The following is a 19,109-nucleotide window of genomic DNA, read 5'->3' as shown; positions in this document are numbered from 1 at the left end:
CAGCCTCTTTTCTTTATTATCCGTCTACTGTTATAAGTGTTGTACTAATAGAGATCTAAGTAACATATGTACGGTACAATCTCGATAATAAAACACTAGGCGACTCTCGGGTATTCTTGATACAGTTGTATGTCGTAGGCAATTTTTCCACTATTTCAAACTCAAGTTCCCACTAAATTTGAACAAATTCCTACCAACGTGGTATGATATCGAGCCCAACTTGGGCAGGATATTAAAGATTGTTTGGCTCATTATAAGGTGCTCAAATTGATCGTTCCTTTTCCATATTTTCTTAATATTCTATATATGTTTTTAGTTAGTGTAAATAAGTAAACGAATGTTTTCTTTCCGAACGATTAAGCCACCGAATAAACTAATAATCCGGCAATCTCCTTAATCCGACACTCTTCCAGTTTCAGTTGTATCAGAATACCGAGATTGTACTTTACTTATTTTCAAAGTTAATTTTACACATCGATCATAAAACCTAACGATTAAACTGTAAATATATGCACTTATTCATTGAATTATCAGTGTTATTCTACTACGTAAATTGAATTTAATTATTCCGATTAGTAATTAGAAATTTTGAGAAAACCTTAATTCGATTTCACCTCGTATTAAAATGTATCAGTTCCAGATTTTATAATTATTAAACTGTTACAAGAACAATTATGAGAACGATTTATTTATAACATTTCTCATAGTATTAAAGTATTTTATATGATTTATACATATTGGTTTTATTTATTGTAAAATATCTTTTTGAAAAATTAAATACGTATTTAAGAAATTTTGTGTTCGTGTTCACTAATGTGATAAGCCCTAGCATAAAGTAACTGTATTAAAGTATGAAAGAAGATATAATGAAGAAAACGTTAATAAATCTCTGAAAAAGCACGTGTTTCTGTTTAAAACAACATATAATTATTGTTTTAAAACACTATGTAACAGATTAAAATGAGTTACAAGTCAGTATTTCATAAACTTAAACATACATTTGTCAAATGTTAAATTCAAATGAAATTCGCTGTAATAATAATAATAACTTTAATACTCACAGACGTTGAAAAAGTAAAAAAAACTAACCATCATGTATATAAATTATTATCGTTGGAATTGTTTTATTTACATTTTAAAAATTAGAATGTTATTTAACTAATTCTCTATATCAGTAACATCCATACGAATTGGATCCATAAATAAATAATTAATCATTCATACAATATATTTCACTTAAATATAATTCCCCGAGGGGACGTTCTCTCTCCCGTCTTCCACGATTTACTATTGGGGACGTGTCAATTTGGTCCCGGAATGCGACAATTACATCGTCTTTTACACTCCGTTCCTGTTTACGAAAAAAGTCACTATTGGCAGAAAAACTATTCACATAAGTTATAAGGAATGACGTTTGTATTTTTTCTATATAGTCACTTGTTAGGTAAACGTAATACTGTATATCGGAACTTATGACGAAAGTAAATTAGTCAAATAAATCCCTAACGCTTTTACTATACTATTTTCTCGGCGGGAGAGCGGGTAGGATTTTATAGTAGCTTTTAAATTGACAAAGTATTGATGAAGCTACAATTATCACAGTAGCCCTATTGTACTGCTCTCACCTGCATATGCCGAATAAACGATGAGTGAGAATTTCTAATATCACCAACTATACAATTATTCGTTTAGAAAACATTGAAATACGTTTTTATAATTTGTTAAGACAAGAAAAATCTAGGAATTATATATTTTGTTCATTGCAAATTTAAAATTGTAACAAAATTTCAAATTTTCGAGCAAAACAAAAGTAGTTTAAACAGATTCCTGAACTGTCGTATACTAAACGAACCGCGACTCTCTAGAGCCTATTAAGTACTTAGACAGGCTTTTAAAATTTTTGTGTTGAAAAATGCAAGGCGTTATTTTAAAGCGAATAACTTCTGAAAAAGTTGATGTCAGTAAAAGCAAAGAAATTTAATTAATTTGCTTTATATATCCAGCCCATACATTGCTCCGAGTAAGCTTTTAAAATTAGGCGTACTGCTAACCGGAAATTACCAATCTCTGCATTAAATTTTTGATTTTTTTAAACTTTTAAATATTGGAAACATATGGCTAGCCAACTGAAGAAATACAATTCATATTATTTTTATTGTACTGATTAAGCATTGTTGGGCAGCAATTTTGAAAAAAATTGTAGACCTATAAATTCCCACTATCCTCTGTCTGTCTTTCCTAATATCGAGAGCAGAGTTAGATGAAAGACGAAACCACATATGGGAACTTTAGGGAACAAGAGGCCCCAATCAACTAAATAAGAACTTCCGATGAAAACCGGAAGTCACGTTTTCTTAATTCAATACTCCCTCTCTTAAAGCAGTTAATTGATGACCAGAACGATTCTATTGTTAAAGGAAAAGTATTATGTACACTACAGGGGCAAGCCACTACTAGTTTGAGGCAGAGAGCATTTATTTTAAATTAAATAAATTAAAAATTGTTTTTCTTTTTATTTCTCTTCCTTCCACCATTTTTTCTGTTGTAAACTTCACATCCGGCTTTTGTTCCTGTGACCTTACCGTAATTGGTTGACTCAATGGTCTGACGCTTCTCTAGAGAAAGGGGGGTGACACCTACGGTTACCAATTCTCCCGGAAAAACACCTTAATTAATTTAAATAATTTAGAACTGCTAGGAGAAAAAATCGGCCCGGAGCGGGACTCGAACCCACAACTATCAGTTCCACACTGGGTTGAGGGACAGTCCCAGCAGTTCTAAATTATTTAAATTAATTAATTAAATTATAATTATTAATGTTAATACGAGATGGCGCCTAACGCTTACCTCCGTAGCCAAATTGGACGTGCGACTAAATATCCAGATGGCACAACGCACTGATTGGTCAGCTGAATGACGTCAACCCACCGAAATAGGAAATGCTGGTCGATTATATTTTGTGGTCGTCAGAACGAAGTCATGCCGAAATAGATTTTTTCTTTTTTTTTTAGTTGTAATATTGAGTGAGAATAAAGCGAAAATACAGTATAAGACTTAGCTTGCTTGTTTTCTTAAATTTATAGGAATAATTTTAAAATGGTTTACTTTTACTTAATAAATTACTAAGATTATTTATTTTTTTGAACGAATTTTAACTTCACACTTTCAGTTCAACCAAATCATACACAACAGATGATTTTAATAGTGTGATTAGTGTTTTAAATTTAAATATACGTGCACAGATAATGAATAACAAAAAATTTATACTTTGTTACAGATATTATTCATTAAAAGTTCAAGAAAAGATGAAATTTATAGTTGAGACAGGTCAGAATATTTTTTGAATTTGTCATTTGCATTTAATACAGTTAGATGAAACAATAAAATTAACTAAGTTTTGTATACCTCTGAAAGAGAAATTTTCACAAATCTTGCTTAACAAATTATAAAGTTTAAATGTAAAAGTTATTGAACAATTTTGAATAAAGAATATTCGGTTAAAGTTACCTTAGGTGCCAAGATGGCGGCTCGTTTCTGATTCCAGCAAGGAAACAGTGGGACGCACGTTCTAACCTAACCTAACCTATTCTAATAAATTACCATAATTATTAGCAACCAAATTATTAGAATAGGTTAGAACGTGCGTCCCACTGTTTCCTCGCTGGAATTAGAAACGAGCCGCCATCTTGACACCTAAGGTAACATTAACCGAATATTCTCCACAGATTACTCTCATCAGAAAAATTTTTTTTAATACTTTAGTTAGGATTGACGGTTCTTTCTGCTAATAGACATTTTGTGCTTTTGAATGTCAGTTCAAAATCTGTGTGTTAATTAAGAAACAACACTTTTCAAATTTACAGAAATTTCATGTATCCAGTTCCATAATAGATATATCTGTAAATATGTTTAATCAAATTTGCATGACCATTTTTCAAATTAAAAGTATAGAATTCTTGTATAAATTATTTATCAATCAATAATACTGTAAGTATTTAAATTCCTTTGAATATAATAGTTATATATGTTTTAAATAAGAATTTCTATACATTTCATCACGGAAATTGTTTATTAATATAAGTGTCAGGAAAAAATAATGTTGCATTTGTACTGTAATGCTGTAATGTTTTCATAGTAATTCATTTTTTAATCCTTTTTTATTTTTTATTAAAATAATATTACCATACTAATGAATAATTATTTCTAGATGCCTTGTATGTGCTGTAGGCCTATACCTGGTTGCATAGGAAAATATAAAGTGAAGTGATATCCAGTGTCTATATTTAAGTTTCCACAGATTTGATTTGAAAAGCAAACCAATGGATTAGAGAATTTGTAGAAAAAATGAATTATTATTTAAAATGTTTTAACAATTATGCATTAAAAAGGATGAATTATGTTTAGGTGAAAATATACAGTATATTAAATTGTTAACTAATCTGCATTTTCACTTAGCATAGTCTGTTATGTTTAATTATATATATATATATATATTACAAGTTTCTGTAAGGTTAAAAATACTGTATTGTCTAATAAAGAATGTAAAACAAAAAGTCATTTTGCAATTTATATTCGTTTTTGATTATTTTATTATTATAGGAAATATACAAAATAGCTTACAAAAATACAAAACAGATAAAAGTTACTTCTTGATGTTTAAAACTATCTCAACATTAAAATCCTTGATATCACGTAATTTAGTTTAGAATTTTGCAATAATTTTAACATTAATGTCAATACACACAAGAGCTATTGAAATTATAAATGTGCCTTTTATCAAGTTTTAGATGAAATGTCTATAAATATAATATCTGCCCGCTCTCACAACAACAACAATACGAAGGGTACGTTCGTAAAGTCAAACAAGTTAAACGCGTTAGTAACGAATCGTTCGAAAAGTAGTAGTCTCGCTCAGTGCGCATGCTCTGCGGTGATGACGTTTCGAACGAAATTCTGACGAAGCTCACGAAGGAAGGAGTTAGTTTACTTCGTTAAGAAAATGGCGCCCCACGATATCGATGTTTCTTAATCTACTCGAGTGTTTAAATTGTGAATTAAAAGGTGAAATGATTGAAATAACTGTCCACCCAAAGTAATCTAAGAAAAATACTGTATTTCGGATAAGGCTGCACTAGCAACATTCATATCTTCGATTTTAGAAACAGCCATTTAGTTATAAACGAATCGTTCGAAAAGTCTAACGAAATAAGAATAACGATGACGTCATTCTCGTTTAACTCGTTCGACTTTACGAACGTACCCAAAGTTTAGGCTAATCGATCAACATTTCCGATTTCAGTAGGTTAACGTCATTCAGCCGACCAATCAGCGCGTTGTGCCATCTGGATGTTTATTCCCACGTTCAAATAGTGGCTTAAATAATGGCGCATCCTTAAGTACCCTCTCGTGGACGTGCCAGTGCTGCCAGCTAAAACACGCGCACCAACAAAAATAATATCGGAGTAGACCAAAACATAGCCAAATATTGCAGCGCCACAGCACTGGCGAAAATTTGAATTTGCCGACTGGAACGCTTTCGGTTGATCGGTATTCGGATGGTAAGATTCTAGGAGGGGGAGGGGGTTTAACCCCCTAACGATAGACCCTCTGTGCGATCAAAAATGTCTAATGAACCACACCCCTACGGGCGACCCTTTACGAGATGTAGCCCCCAAAATCGGGCCGCGCTATCGAATCGGGAGGACTATACCTACGTCATCCCGGTCACGTGACGCCTACGTAACATACCAAAATTTTGTTTTTCCCTCGCACAGGGGGTCTATAATTTGGGGAGATTCCCGCCTCCTCCTTACCAATTATTATTCGAAACGAAAGCGAGATAAACGAGCGAGAGCGACCATCTTTAATACCACTTAGGCTTAAGATAGGGCCCACCGGTGGCCGAGTGGTCGAGTGGACTCCATCTCCGCTCATAACGGCGGTGACCAGACCCTAAACACTACAGTTCGATCGGGAGTTCGCGCCTCACTCGGACGAGCTGGCAGCAGGAGTTTCTCCGGATTTTCCTCCTTGCAGATGACGCCTGAATAGGGGCCAGCTTCCCACCATGTCCTCCCGGAAGGCATTCTATCCCCCTTTCTCGCGTTGGTCGTCTCCTATAAGGCCGGCTTTGGTCGCCCCGTGACCTCTCTCCTGTCTTACTCAGATTGGCCGTCTTCTATAAGATCGACTCTTCGGTCGCTGAGCGAGCATTTTCCTGTTCTTCCGGAGTATAAAGCCTGAGTTGCTAAACGCTCCACTATCCAGGAAATACAAAGAAAGAAAGAACTTTAAGATAGGGCCCACCAGTGGCCGAGTGGACTCCTTTGTCGCTCATAGCGGCGGTAACCAGACCCTAAACACTAGGAAGTTTGTGGGTTCGCGTCCCGATCGAACAGGCTGGCAGCTTGGAATTTTCTGGGTTTTCTCCTTGCAGATAACGCCTAAATAGGGGCCAGCTCCCCATAAAAGTCCTCCCGGAAGGCATTCTATCTTTTCTCGCGCTTCGTTCGGCCGTCTTCTATAAGACCAACTCTTAGGTCGCTTAGCGACCAACCACCGTCTCTCGGAGTAAAAGCGAATAGCAATAAACTCCAATCGTCAGGTTCTAGGTAGAAGAAAAAGACAAGAACTTTAAATTTATTGCTTTCGATAATAAATTCGAATTCTTCTGCCATTTTGTTGTAGCAGAAAAACAAGCGTGAAGCAGAGAGTTTAACAACGACCGGGAAATAAGAGTAACGATGACGTCATTCTCGTTTAACTCGTTCAACTTTACGAACGTACCCAAAAATTAGTGTTGTTGTATCAACATTTGTGTTAATTCACCATATATTTTAGCCACTCTTGCTATTGATGATAGAATAGTTTTAAACTGACAGCCGGATGGCCGAGCGTTAAAGTGGTCGCTTACGTCTCTGCGGGACCCTGGATCGGATTTGGACGGATGGAAAAATCCCTAGGTATTTTCGGATGTTGGTCCGACCGGAAATGTTTTTTTTTTTTTTTGTGTGTAAATGTTAACAATTATAAACTAAGTCCAAGTAAGCTTTTGAGAAATTCAATATTGTCTCTCGGCCATCCGGTCATCACCATATTAGCGTATTTATTTTTATTTTTAATTTATTTATTTTCTTAAAAACTTTAAATTTATATTATTTTACTTTTATTTACAAAACGTTACAGAGAAATAATTTAGGCGTGTTTATAAGATACTTTTATATACAGTATTTATTTATTTCATAAATTAAGCTAGAGTCTCCATATGAATCCGGATAGAAAGAATAAAATAGAATAATTATTCAGAGGTTGGCAACACTGACGTTTGGCAGTTGTATAGAAGTACAGCATGGAAGATGATGATCCTGTTGTCGAAGAAGTGAGTTTCAATTATTTTGATTACGTGACATAAATTTAATGAATTTTACATTGTTTCATTCATTCATATATATGTGATTTACCGTAATTTCAATTACGCAACAGTCACATTTCGTTGCTTCGTTATTAAATTCGGAAAAAAAATATCATCAGAACCAATTGTAGGATCTTTCTTAAAAACTGTTCCTATTTGTTTACATGATCAATTGGGATTATTGATAATTTCCTATTTTACCTTCGTAAAATTGAAGGCACAATTCTAGCCCCGAATGACGCAATTGGGGGTACAATTCTAGGTCCGAATGAGGTGGTTGGGACTTTAACAGAGCTGTAGATCATATTGATAGGTACAAAAAAGTCAAAGGAATTATGCCTGTATTTGCGAACTTTCGCGAGATATAGGCTCCCCAAAATGACTCTATGTGAACTTTTTGAGACCCTCAGAATTGGGATAAAATTTAAAAGTGACAATTTTCAGAACTAAATCTCGAAACCATGTTTTATACAGTTTCTGCTCTTACTAGAGACTCCTAAAACCTCCCTAAACACGAGGATCATCACTTTTCAACCGCTACTTCCGGGGAGCGTCATCGGGACTATAATTCAATCACACGTGGACTTGCAGCCTTGAATATCGATCGAGCTGAAATAAAAGGTTTTCTATTAGCCTAACTAGTGATGGTCATCTCCCAGAGGGATAGGTTAGGTTTTTTGGACAAGTCACAAAAGTGGCATGTAGTACTAGCCGACCGTGAGCAATAGCAAGTGTGTCGGCAGCTGAGGGGCCGTAGTCCCCGAGGTTGAGGCACACGTGGGTGTGTGAAAAGGACCTAATTCCAACTGCAGACGATCGGTGTGCCCATGGATCAACATCTGCCTCTGTTGAAGGTGAGTGTACACTCTCCGAATCCAGCAAACAGAAGAAAGGAATAATTTGGTATTTTATTAGAATAGGTTAGGTTATACTCTATTCACACTGTACATTTTAAGCGGGATTAAGATTTAAGCAGAATTAAGTTAAGTCGCATTGTTGAAAACAAGATTAACTACTCATTCACACTAGGCAATTAAAGCGAGTTATTCACTTAGCCCTCAAGTGGGTGTACTCAATATTACATTTTAAATAAAATCAAACTTTTGCTTATTTTTCGTAAATCATCATAAATTAATTTATATTTAGTAATTTAAATTATAAATAACTTTTTTAAAGAGCATAAGACATTAGTTAGGAATTATTAACATTTATTATCAGTGATGTCGTTGTCAGCACGATTCTCTCAATGTTTATATCACTTTAGCGATTAGAACTGTGATAAGAATGGGTTTTTGACAGAAATTTATATATATATATTTTTTTTTCATAAACAAGAAATTTATATTATCATTTAAACTTCTTGTACCGAAGCAGCATATACATGCTAACAGAGAGGAGTATCGTTTGTTCGAACATTTGTACCTGTACATCTGCTTCCGCCATTATTTTTGAACTTGTGGCAGACCTCGTGGAAAGCTTGAAGTGACTTAACCTTCTTTGAGAAAGCAATTTAAGCTGAGCCGGTTGTTGGTAGTTAAACCGGTTTAACGTTAAGTCAGTTCCGTTCATATTTCATACCTTAAGCTGGCTTAAAATGTGCAGTGTGAACAGGGTATTAGGTTAGGACACATGGTCCCTTTGATCTCAAACCAAGCAAACAGAATATAGGAATAATTTAGCAAATTGTCAATACATACCAGTACTTCTTGCATCACAAATATTGAATAAACTGAGTTATATTCCTAGTTATTGAAGTAACAAATATTGGCTGAAAATGCCTGAAGGTGGCCTAGTGGCTTATAAAAACTCAGGGCAATGCTGCAGTCAGGTGACCCGCGGCCAACTCGCCATTGGCCATGCAGGGCCTGCTGCATTTTTACGATTGAGGTAGGATTGCATGAGCATGCCATCATGCGCAGTGCGTTCCTTGCATTCGTGTGCTTCAAATATGAGTTCCGAAGTGTTTCGGGCAGAGTGACCTGGTGGGCTCGTGCGGAGAGAAGTGGATCACTGCCAGCCAGAACCGGGGTTTGAGCTAAAAGTTTGTAAACACAAGAAATGCGGTTACATTGACGAAAGTCCTGTTTGGGATACTATATCTCACAAAAGATCGCATGTAGACCATTGGTTTCTGTGACTGTTTTTACTCCTTTGGGCATAGTCTATAGCCTGATAAGGTCCCAACTGCTGATCAACACTGCATTTGTACCAAAAAATTTACAAGTACCCATTCTTAATCTGGGAACGGTTTGTCATTATTGTTTCTTATTTGCTGTCCATATATAACAATTCTAAATTTGTTATATGTTATTGAATTTAATGAATTGTTTTGTTTGGATAAAAGTTTAATTTACTAATGTAAAATAGGAAATTACTGGAAATGTTTTATGGGTAATAAAATAATGGGAACTTTACAATATTAATACATCTGACATAAAACATGATGTTAGTATTGTTTTATTAGCTAACCACAATCATTATCATTACAAAAATGATTAAAAGACAACAATAAATTACTAGTTAATTTTAACAAAACTTCTAGCTCATAAACCAATGAAACCAGCAGAACAAACATGTACTTGAAAAGCAAACATTTCATCCATTTTTAAAAGGCCATCTTCAGGTCGGTTGTTCTAATATGGAACTGCTTGATTTTCAAACAGATTGTGAATTCTACATTGCCACTGCTGATAGGTGGAAACATTATACTGTTTAACCTGATTATAACATCATCGATAGGACCAGCAATTTTTTGACATTATAACCAAGTGTCGTTATCTGTGGGGTCATAATTTCAGTTCCATAAAATGTACCAAGTGTGTTTAGGAATCTGTTATAAAATCTGTTCTAATTTAACATTGTCGATATTACCGTAAAATTATTTCTTAATGGTAATACAGTATACTCTATTTATTATGATGATGATAATTTATTATCGTATGTATAAAAATGGAAACTACGTGTTTAAATCACCTTTATTTACATTATCATGTCTAAGTTTACATCGATGTAATTAAAAATTTCAAAAATTACCTTTTATTAGAAATTTCTATTTGTCATAAGTTTCAGTAATGGCGGAATTTAGAATAATGTCGAATCAAAAGGCAACAAAAGGTTAAACTAATGTATGCCAATTAAAAATGGTTCAATTATATCTTTATAAACTACTTGATATTATAGAAGTGTATACAGATGGATCCAAGACGGATGAAGGAGTCGGGGCAGCCTTCGTAGTGTTCAAACACGGGAAAGAGCTGACCAACCGACAATATAAGCTTGACGGAAGATGCAGTGTATTTCAGGCCGAGCTGTTGGCTCTTAAAATGGCAGTCAAGTATTATAGCGATAAGATGAGTGACGAGGATGTAACCATGTGTTCAGATAGCAGGAGTGCTATAGATGCATTAAAGCAATTTAAAGACAGCAACCATCTTGCGATGGAAATCAAGAATATTATTAAAAGCTGTGGAGGACGTGGAACCATCAAATTCAGGTGGGTCAGAGCCCACGTTGGCCTGATAGGCAACGAAAGGGCGGATGAGCTTGCTAAGGCAGCAATTAACAAGAATAACACAGACTACACAGTGTTACCAGCCACTTATATAAAAAGGCAAATAGCAGAGGGAATGAGGAATAGGTGGCAGCTTAGGTGGACAGAGTCCACCAAAGGCAGGCATACTCATAACATCCTGCCGAACATCAAGGAAAGGCTGGAAGACCTATGGTGGATGCCCACAGGCTTCACCCTTACTCAAGTGCTCTCTGGGCACGCTATCTGTAACTCCTACCTTCATAGGATTAATAGGAGCCCTACAGACGAGTGCGATTGCGGGGAAGATCAGCAAACTGTTCTACACCTTATCTTTAATTGCCACAAATTCGCCGCTCTGCGGCAGGAGCTGGAATGTGTCTTTTATCATGAAAAGCCAAGTCATACCTTTGACCTCTACAACGTTACTCGGACTAAATCTACTTACCCGGAATTCTCAAGGCTTATTAACGCCATTTTTAAACGGACCTAGGTCACTGGGGTAGGCCTCCCATGTGGCTCTGGTGGTGTGAGGCCACCTCTCGGTGTTTGTTCAACTGGAAACGCACCAATGTAAACATTGTATATACCTTTGTTTTGTTTACTTGTCTTATTTGTTGTATGGCATAAAGATTAATGCTAATAAAGGATGGGAAGCCCTCTGCAGTGCTAATGCGGAACAGAGGGGTATTCTGATCCCCGTAAGGGGAAATGATGATTTTCCTAATTAAAAAAAAAAAAAAAAACTACTTGATATAATATGTTAGATTAAAACTAATAGAATATTTAACAATTTAGCATAAAGTAATTTAAAAATGAGTACAAATGATAACCAATCATCACATTGTTTAAAAGTGTGGTGAACCTCACCCCACCCAAGGTCCTAGAATATATTCTAGGATCTTGCACCACACTGAAGTCAGGTGGTGAGAGTACCATCCAGTCGTTCTAGGAAATGGACTCTGACCCTAGGACTGAACATGTAGTATTTTCTTTGTTAGATAAAATTTGTAATCTAATTATTGGGGAGTGCTTCAAATATGATGTTAAAACAGGGTTTTATGTCGTTATGAGTGGGTTTTTTAACATTATCTAGTACAGTGGAACCTCACTTAACGAACATAATTCGTTCCAGAACTTACTCGTAATGTGAAACAATTTTTCCCATAGAAATTAATGTAAGATATGATAATGCATTCCATGCCAAAAAATATACTCAAATACCATATTTACTTGCTTATAAGACAGGGTTTTTATTCATTTTTCACTGCTTCCAAAACCTAGGTTGTCCTACACATGCGAGCAAAGGATTCTTTTTGTTTTTGCAATAATTTTTGTGAACCGTGTATAGTTCATGCTGCCATTATAGCAGAGTGCTATCGAGGTCAAAGTGAATGTCACTTTTAAAGAGATGATTCAAAAATAGCTGGTCACTTAGCAATGATTATAAATGTAGTTATTTCATATTTGTACATTCTGAATCATTAAAAATAAACTTTTTCCTGTCACATGCATTATAATCTTTTGGTTTTGTTGCATGGGTATCAGGTACGTGGAAAAGCAATCTTCAAAAGCTGATAGCAGTCATTCAGGAAATACTGCATTTTAAATTCACTTGATGGGTCAGAGGACGATGCTTTGTGGAATAAGAGCGAAAAAGAAAAGAATTGTAAGAAAGCTTCAGAAGGCAAGTCTGAGTAGACAAAAGGTGATAGCCTCAAGAAAACATGGTTGTTTGCCTTAATACATGCATTTGATGATAATTTATTTGTAATTAAACGAAATAAAATTAGATTAAATAAAATTATAAAATTGTATTAATAAATCTAATTTTCTTTATTTTGATCTTTTAAAAGTCATACCTTGTCCTATATGCAAGTAAATACAGTATTTTATGTATAATGTTTATTCAAAGAAAATTATACAATAAACATTGTTAAGGACTGTGAATGATCATCATCTTTTCTTCTTGCACAGAATGAACCAACCTAGAATGCAAATTTGATTTGCAGAAAACAAAAAAATATCACAGATAATAGCATGATGGAGTATGCACACAATCTGGGACTTTCCCTCTCCTCATCACTTGTTAAGAGAGTCATTTTTTTTAAAAATTTGATTTGCTCATTATGTGAGGTGCTTGTTAAGTGAGGTTTTACTGTATAGTAAAATTGTGGGATCGATAAAAATTTGACGGTATATTAGGGTTGACGTTATAATTGGGTTAAACTGTATATATGTAATCTTGGGGGGGATTGTAAGATTTATGCTGGATGGATATGTATTTTCCATGGATTTGGGATTGTGTTACCTTCCTTGTGCGTGTTTTCTTAAGACTGCCTTATAAATTTCTATCAACTGAAGGCATCTGATGTGTGATCTACTTACTGTTCTGTGTATTATTTCAGTCTGATCGAAATGGACTTCCACATCTGGGTTTCCAGCATATGCTGAAGGGAATAGCGATGCCTGGATATGCTGGGTTTCCAGCATATCCAGGGAAGTGAATATGAGGCCTTTAGATATGTTTGCTTGGTGTTCCTTTAGGTTGGTGGCGATATGCCGACATATTGCTCCCAAGTACTCTGTTGGATCTATGGTCCATAAGGGGATGAAATATACCAGTAGCAAGTGCTGCCAGAAATGCTAAAGACCTGCTGATCTAGCAACACTATGTATCCATCTAACATAAATCTTTCAATCCCTGCAAGATTATATATGCAATGTAGAATTCATGATCTGTTTGAAAATCAACCAGTTTTATATTAGAACAACCAGCCTGATGATGTCCTTTTAAAAATGGAAGAAAATGTTTGCTTTTCAAGTAGGTGTTTGTTTTACTAGTTTTATTGGCTATTGAGCTAGGAGTTTTGTTAAAATTGATTAAAATTTTTGAGATACTCTTCATTTAATCTTCTATATATATATAAAAACGAATGTATGTCTGTTTGTCCTTCATGCATTACTACACCATTTATGCAATTGCCATGAAACTTTGGGAAGTTGTTTAATATACTCCCGCAAAGGTTTGTGGCGTATGTGAAGACCACCATTTCCCCCCCTTCCAAAAATATCTTTATATATAGATTAAGGCTTTTATGTCCAACAGATGGTGCTAACTCTGACAACCTAAGTTTGCTTTTCTGTGAGAATGGACTAAAGCAGATCATTTTCTATCTATCTATATAAATAAAATATAATGTTCGTTTGTTCCTACCGATTCTTTTGAAATTTTGACACAATGTTGCATTCGAATACGCACATGTTTTTATATAATATACATGTTGAAATTCCCCCCACTGGCGGAGATGGACAGGATTAAGGCTTACCGTGAAGAACTTGGCTTCTATTATACTATTTTAGATGTGGTTTTTTGCGTTTTAATAGGTTACGTCAACAGAATATACACTAAAAAATGGGATTTTTCGATATTCCCCAGCGGGGAGAGGGACAGGATTAAGGCTTACCGTGTAGAACTCGGCTTCTATTTATACTATTTTAGATACGTTTTTGATTGCGTTTTAATAGGGTTCGTCAAGAGAATGTACACTAAGAAGGGATTTTTTGAAATTCCCCCCACGGGGGAAGTGTTATACATTTATAATAGATACATTTTGAACCACAAGAACACGTGGCCGGGTCAGCTAGTTTTTATTAAAATAAACAGATCACAATTGGATCACAATAAATATCTCAATTTTAAAAATTGAGAGTAAGATATTTATTGCTAGATCCAAAAGTGAAGTAGTTTTGATCTAAAAATTATGTTTATGTTAACTTTATAATAACTGCCAGCCAAGTTATTATAACTGTCCTGCCAGCCGAGTTATCAGAGGTCAGATCCTCAAATTTTCATGACTGGTTATTCAGAACGAATCCTAACACTTATAATTTGTAAATACTTTGGGCCAGACCATCATTTCTCAAATCAATGTGGAGTTTTAAATTGAGGTTATTAATATTAGGCTTATTTGTTGTGTGTCGAATGCCACACATTCAATAATAGTAACTACAATGATCAATATAATGCAGTGGTTCTCAAACTTTTTAAAAAGGTGGCCCTTTTTATTTTATTATGTTTTTTTTTTTTGTGAAAATATTCTTAGTTTCTTACATTTTTCTTAAAAGCATAAAGACCTATATTTTTCTTATGTACTGTACACTTTATTACAATAAAATTAATATTCTTTTTGTTTCTTGATAGTACACAATTATATTTAAAATTTGTATGGCTGTAAAAAATAGGAGGCATTCCTAATTGCATCCTATTTCTTACAAATGATTCATCCAAATTCATTACAGAAAACAGTTTGTTCAACATTAGCATTACTGATGAGTTGAAATTCTAAGAGGAAATGTAGCCAAAAATATTTGTTGGTTACTTGCATCACTGGACTATCTTATTTAAAATACATTTACCATTTACATTCTAAGGTACACTCTTTCATTGGCATTCTAATTATGAATATTTTGATCACTAATATCAAATTATCAATCAAATTTAAAGATAATTCTTTAAATTTAGGCCTGAAATGGTCCTTTCCAGTTGATGGACAAGTCTCATCAAGTCAGTTTTCCGCTAAAAAAAAACAAAGGACAAACCTGACTCATTCACAGTTTTACATGTTATTCTGTGTAACTGCATGGCTTAGACTCATTCAGCTAATTGCATAGACAGGGTTTATGTTAAATGATGTTTAACAGCTGAATGGCATCTGGACATTGGCTGGTTGAACTGCGGTTTAAAATGCATTGCAAAGACAACTGTTGTCTATTTTTGAACGCTGTCTAAATGAACCTCGGCAAAATGTTTCTTTGCTGTTACTCCCCTCTTTTAGAAGTCATTCAGCCAATTGGGTTACTTGTTTGTAACGTTGGAAAAAGCTTCGATAAGGTTGTAAGCTATATTCTGAAAGCTTCTGGAACATAAAATCTTAAGGCCATCGACAATTGTTGTTCGGCAGTTGATTAACGACAATCCTTTTCCATTTTGATGTTTAATTTCATTGCCAATATGATTTAAAATACGAACAAATCTAGATTTAGAAAATTTATACCAAATTTGAAATTTGTCTTCGGAATAGATTTTTAAGGAACTATTCCGACATTGTATTATTCTCTCCCTTCATAATTGTCGAGATAAATAATTTGAAATTTTTTGTTATTATTATTACATTTTTATTTTTTATTTTTATAAAAAGGTTTTGGTAATTGTTAAAATTGTCTTGTTTGTTTAACAGAATGTTCTGACCAGGGGATTAACAATAATGACCCCAAAATGCATTAACATTTTATAACCAACATGATACTTGAATTGTAAATAAATGCATCTGATTTAAATTAATTGTAGTTTTAAGTTTTCACCCGTTTGAATATTGGAATTGGAACATTTAAAACAAATTTAAAGTATTTAATTATATTATTTTCGATCCAAGCAATTAATTAATGAATAATTTTGTCAGTTTGTACCATTTACAACATTTGACAGAGGAACAATATCCATTTTTATCTAAACTTTTCCATGAATAAAACTTCCACTCGAATTAAAACTTTGTTTAAATCTGCTTTGTGCGAGTCTAGAAAGTAGGTCAAATTATCAGTTTCTAAACATTGTCTAAACTGTTGCAAGTGAGAATTACTGCCTCTACAATGTAATTTTTCTGAACCACAGTCTAATCGATCTCTAAACTGTTGCCAGTGTCTAAATGTTGTCTCTTCAATCAGCCCATTTATAGTCAAGGTAGGAAGTACATTTAATGAAAAAAAAAATATCATTTTCACCATTAAGTGGTATGCATTGTTCAATATTTTAATTTTTGTAAAGTAACTGTGCACAGAAAGTTATCAGTTGGCAAAACTTTAGATTTAATAAATGATAATCTTGGGTTGAAAATAGACAGATCGGATTCCAAAACTGAAGAAAATGAATCCAGTTCAGCTTCTATCAGTGGAAACTGTGTATTAGTATGAAATCTGTTCCATGTCTCGAAAAATGCCTTGAAATCTTTCTCACAAGACCAAATTATGCTTTAAACAGTTCCTAAAGCTTGTGGCACCCTTAAAATAAATATTAAATAAAATATTATTATTAATATTACAATATTTATGCTATCATGCACAATTGTTCTGTAGAGCTTATCACACTGACACAGTTTATTATAGGAGTTTATTAACCAATAATATATACTTTTAAATTACATTAACATAATAACCACCATTATTACAAGTCAAAATGCATTTTGAACCCTTTTCGGACTCTCTTCCTTTAGACATTATTGGGTGATTTAACCTAAAGTGTATTTTTCTTAAACTTAAGGCAGGGTCCAGTTTTTTTATTTTTTAACATTGACAATACTAAACTAAATTCCCCGTAACAAAATTTAAAATTGTTTATTTAATCTATTAACATCTTGTTAATTCTTATCATACAATTTCTTCTCGTGATACCTCTTATATTACATAAAAGTGTTTCATTAAAAATTTTTTACAAAAAAAAAATATTTTAAAAAATCATAAAAATTCCAAACTATATATCCTTATATAAATAAATTCTAATAACATCCAGTATCATCTGTTAATTACATGAACCTTCCTAAACTGTCCATTAGATATTTCTAGATAACTATTACTGCCCCCTCCTTATTTACATAAAATAGCCATCTTCTATCGACATTTAAGCCAGTATTATCATTTATACATTTTGCTTCTTCCAATTTTATCATCTCCAAATGTTCATAAAACTTTCTTTTAATTGTATTTTTTTCATTTTTAACTACTACTACTGTTTCCTTAATTGTTTCGCATCTGGCACTATTACAACGTTGAACAACCGCTAATTATACAAGTTTTTTTAATCAAATTTATATGTTCTCCCAATCAAATTTTTAGTTTTCTTTTTGTTTAACTTGAAAATTCTTTCATTTTTACTTCTACCATTTTCTTTCTGCTTATTTTTATTATTATTAATATAATATCCATAATGTGTGTGAGTGAATGTCTCCAGCTGTCTTCGTCCAATCCAGATGAAATTTTGCTTACATGCTTTCTATGTTTCAATGGAAAATACAGAATACTTACACAGTAGAATCCTGTATAACGCGTTCCCATAAAACGCAAATTCGTATAATGCAACGAAAAAATTGTGACTAGTACTCGTACAGTGTGATAAACAGTCTATAACGCGTAAGATAAATTTAACATTTTCACATAGTTTCTGATTTTTGTTTAGAAAAGCAAATGTATACACTTACCTGTTGTTTATATATGAACAGTGAAGCTGACAGTTTAAAAAAAGTAGCAGTTTATAAAAAATAATAATACATATTTAAAGATATAAGAGGAAAATAATTTTATTCAACTTTTAATAAAAATAAAAATATGCACTTCACTATTTAACATTTATTCGCTATTGGAAGTATCAACAAATAAGTTCCAACGACGCTGTTTTGTTAATATTGGTTGTACAGATTCATTGCTTGAATAGTCCATAGTTTTGTTTCGATTGTTATCGTTATTTAAAAACAGTTCTTTCTCCAGATCATTTTTAGATTGAAAATATGGGAATAGACGATCATTCAATTTTCTTTTAAATTCCGTAAACCACTATTGACGGATCAATTTTCATAAAATGTGTTTCTAACGTTTTGGCTATTTGTAACCCTTTAATTATATCTTCTGAACTCAAAGGTTGCTTTGGTGCATTAAAAGTCTGGACTGAGTTTTCCTCCTCATTACTAGAATGAGAACAATTTGCTAATTCTAGTAATTCGATTTCATCAATATCTTTACTGTAATTAATTAATTCGGTGATATCTGTCTCATTCATATCAACAAAACCAATATTTTGTACAGCAGTTATTACGCGATTTACATTCGTTTCTGATGGAGTTGGAGAATTTGCTGTAATAACGACATCTGGCCATAACTTTTTCCAACAGGCATTGAGGGTTGAAGATTTCAGTTCTTTAAGAGACATGTTTATTATTTGTATGCAATTTAGTATTGAAAATTCTTTCCAAATTTGTGGAACTGTTGCATTCGAATTACAATCAATTTTTTCTAAAATCATTTCAAATGTACAACGTAAATAAAAAGTTTTAAATGTTTGTATTATCCCTTGGTCCAATGGTTGAAGAACTGATGTGTTGGGTGGCAGACAAACCACTTTAA

The 19,109-nt window shown here is 33.5% G+C and overlaps 1 protein-coding gene across 1 annotated transcript in view; it reads left to right on the top strand.

The window, feature by feature from the left end:
- Positions 1-7,318: 7,318 nt before the first annotated feature.
- The window catches only part of Polr3E (RNA polymerase III subunit E), a 38,805-nt gene continuing 27,014 nt past the window's right edge, over positions 7,319-19,109 (top strand). Inside the window, 1 exon segment of the mRNA XM_067265779.1 lies at positions 7,319-7,378. Within this exon segment, the coding sequence (XP_067121880.1) occupies positions 7,349-7,378 (30 nt within the window). The 5' untranslated portion in view covers positions 7,319-7,348.

Source organism: Centruroides vittatus, unplaced genomic scaffold, assembly GCF_030686945.1.
Source record: "Centruroides vittatus isolate TY-2023 unplaced genomic scaffold, ASM3068694v2 contig_2460, whole genome shotgun sequence".
Classification (NCBI taxonomy): Eukaryota; Metazoa; Arthropoda; class Arachnida; order Scorpiones; family Buthidae; genus Centruroides; species Centruroides vittatus.
The sequence above is the reverse complement of the archived record's forward strand: the minus strand, read 5'-3'. Positions and strand labels throughout refer to the sequence as shown.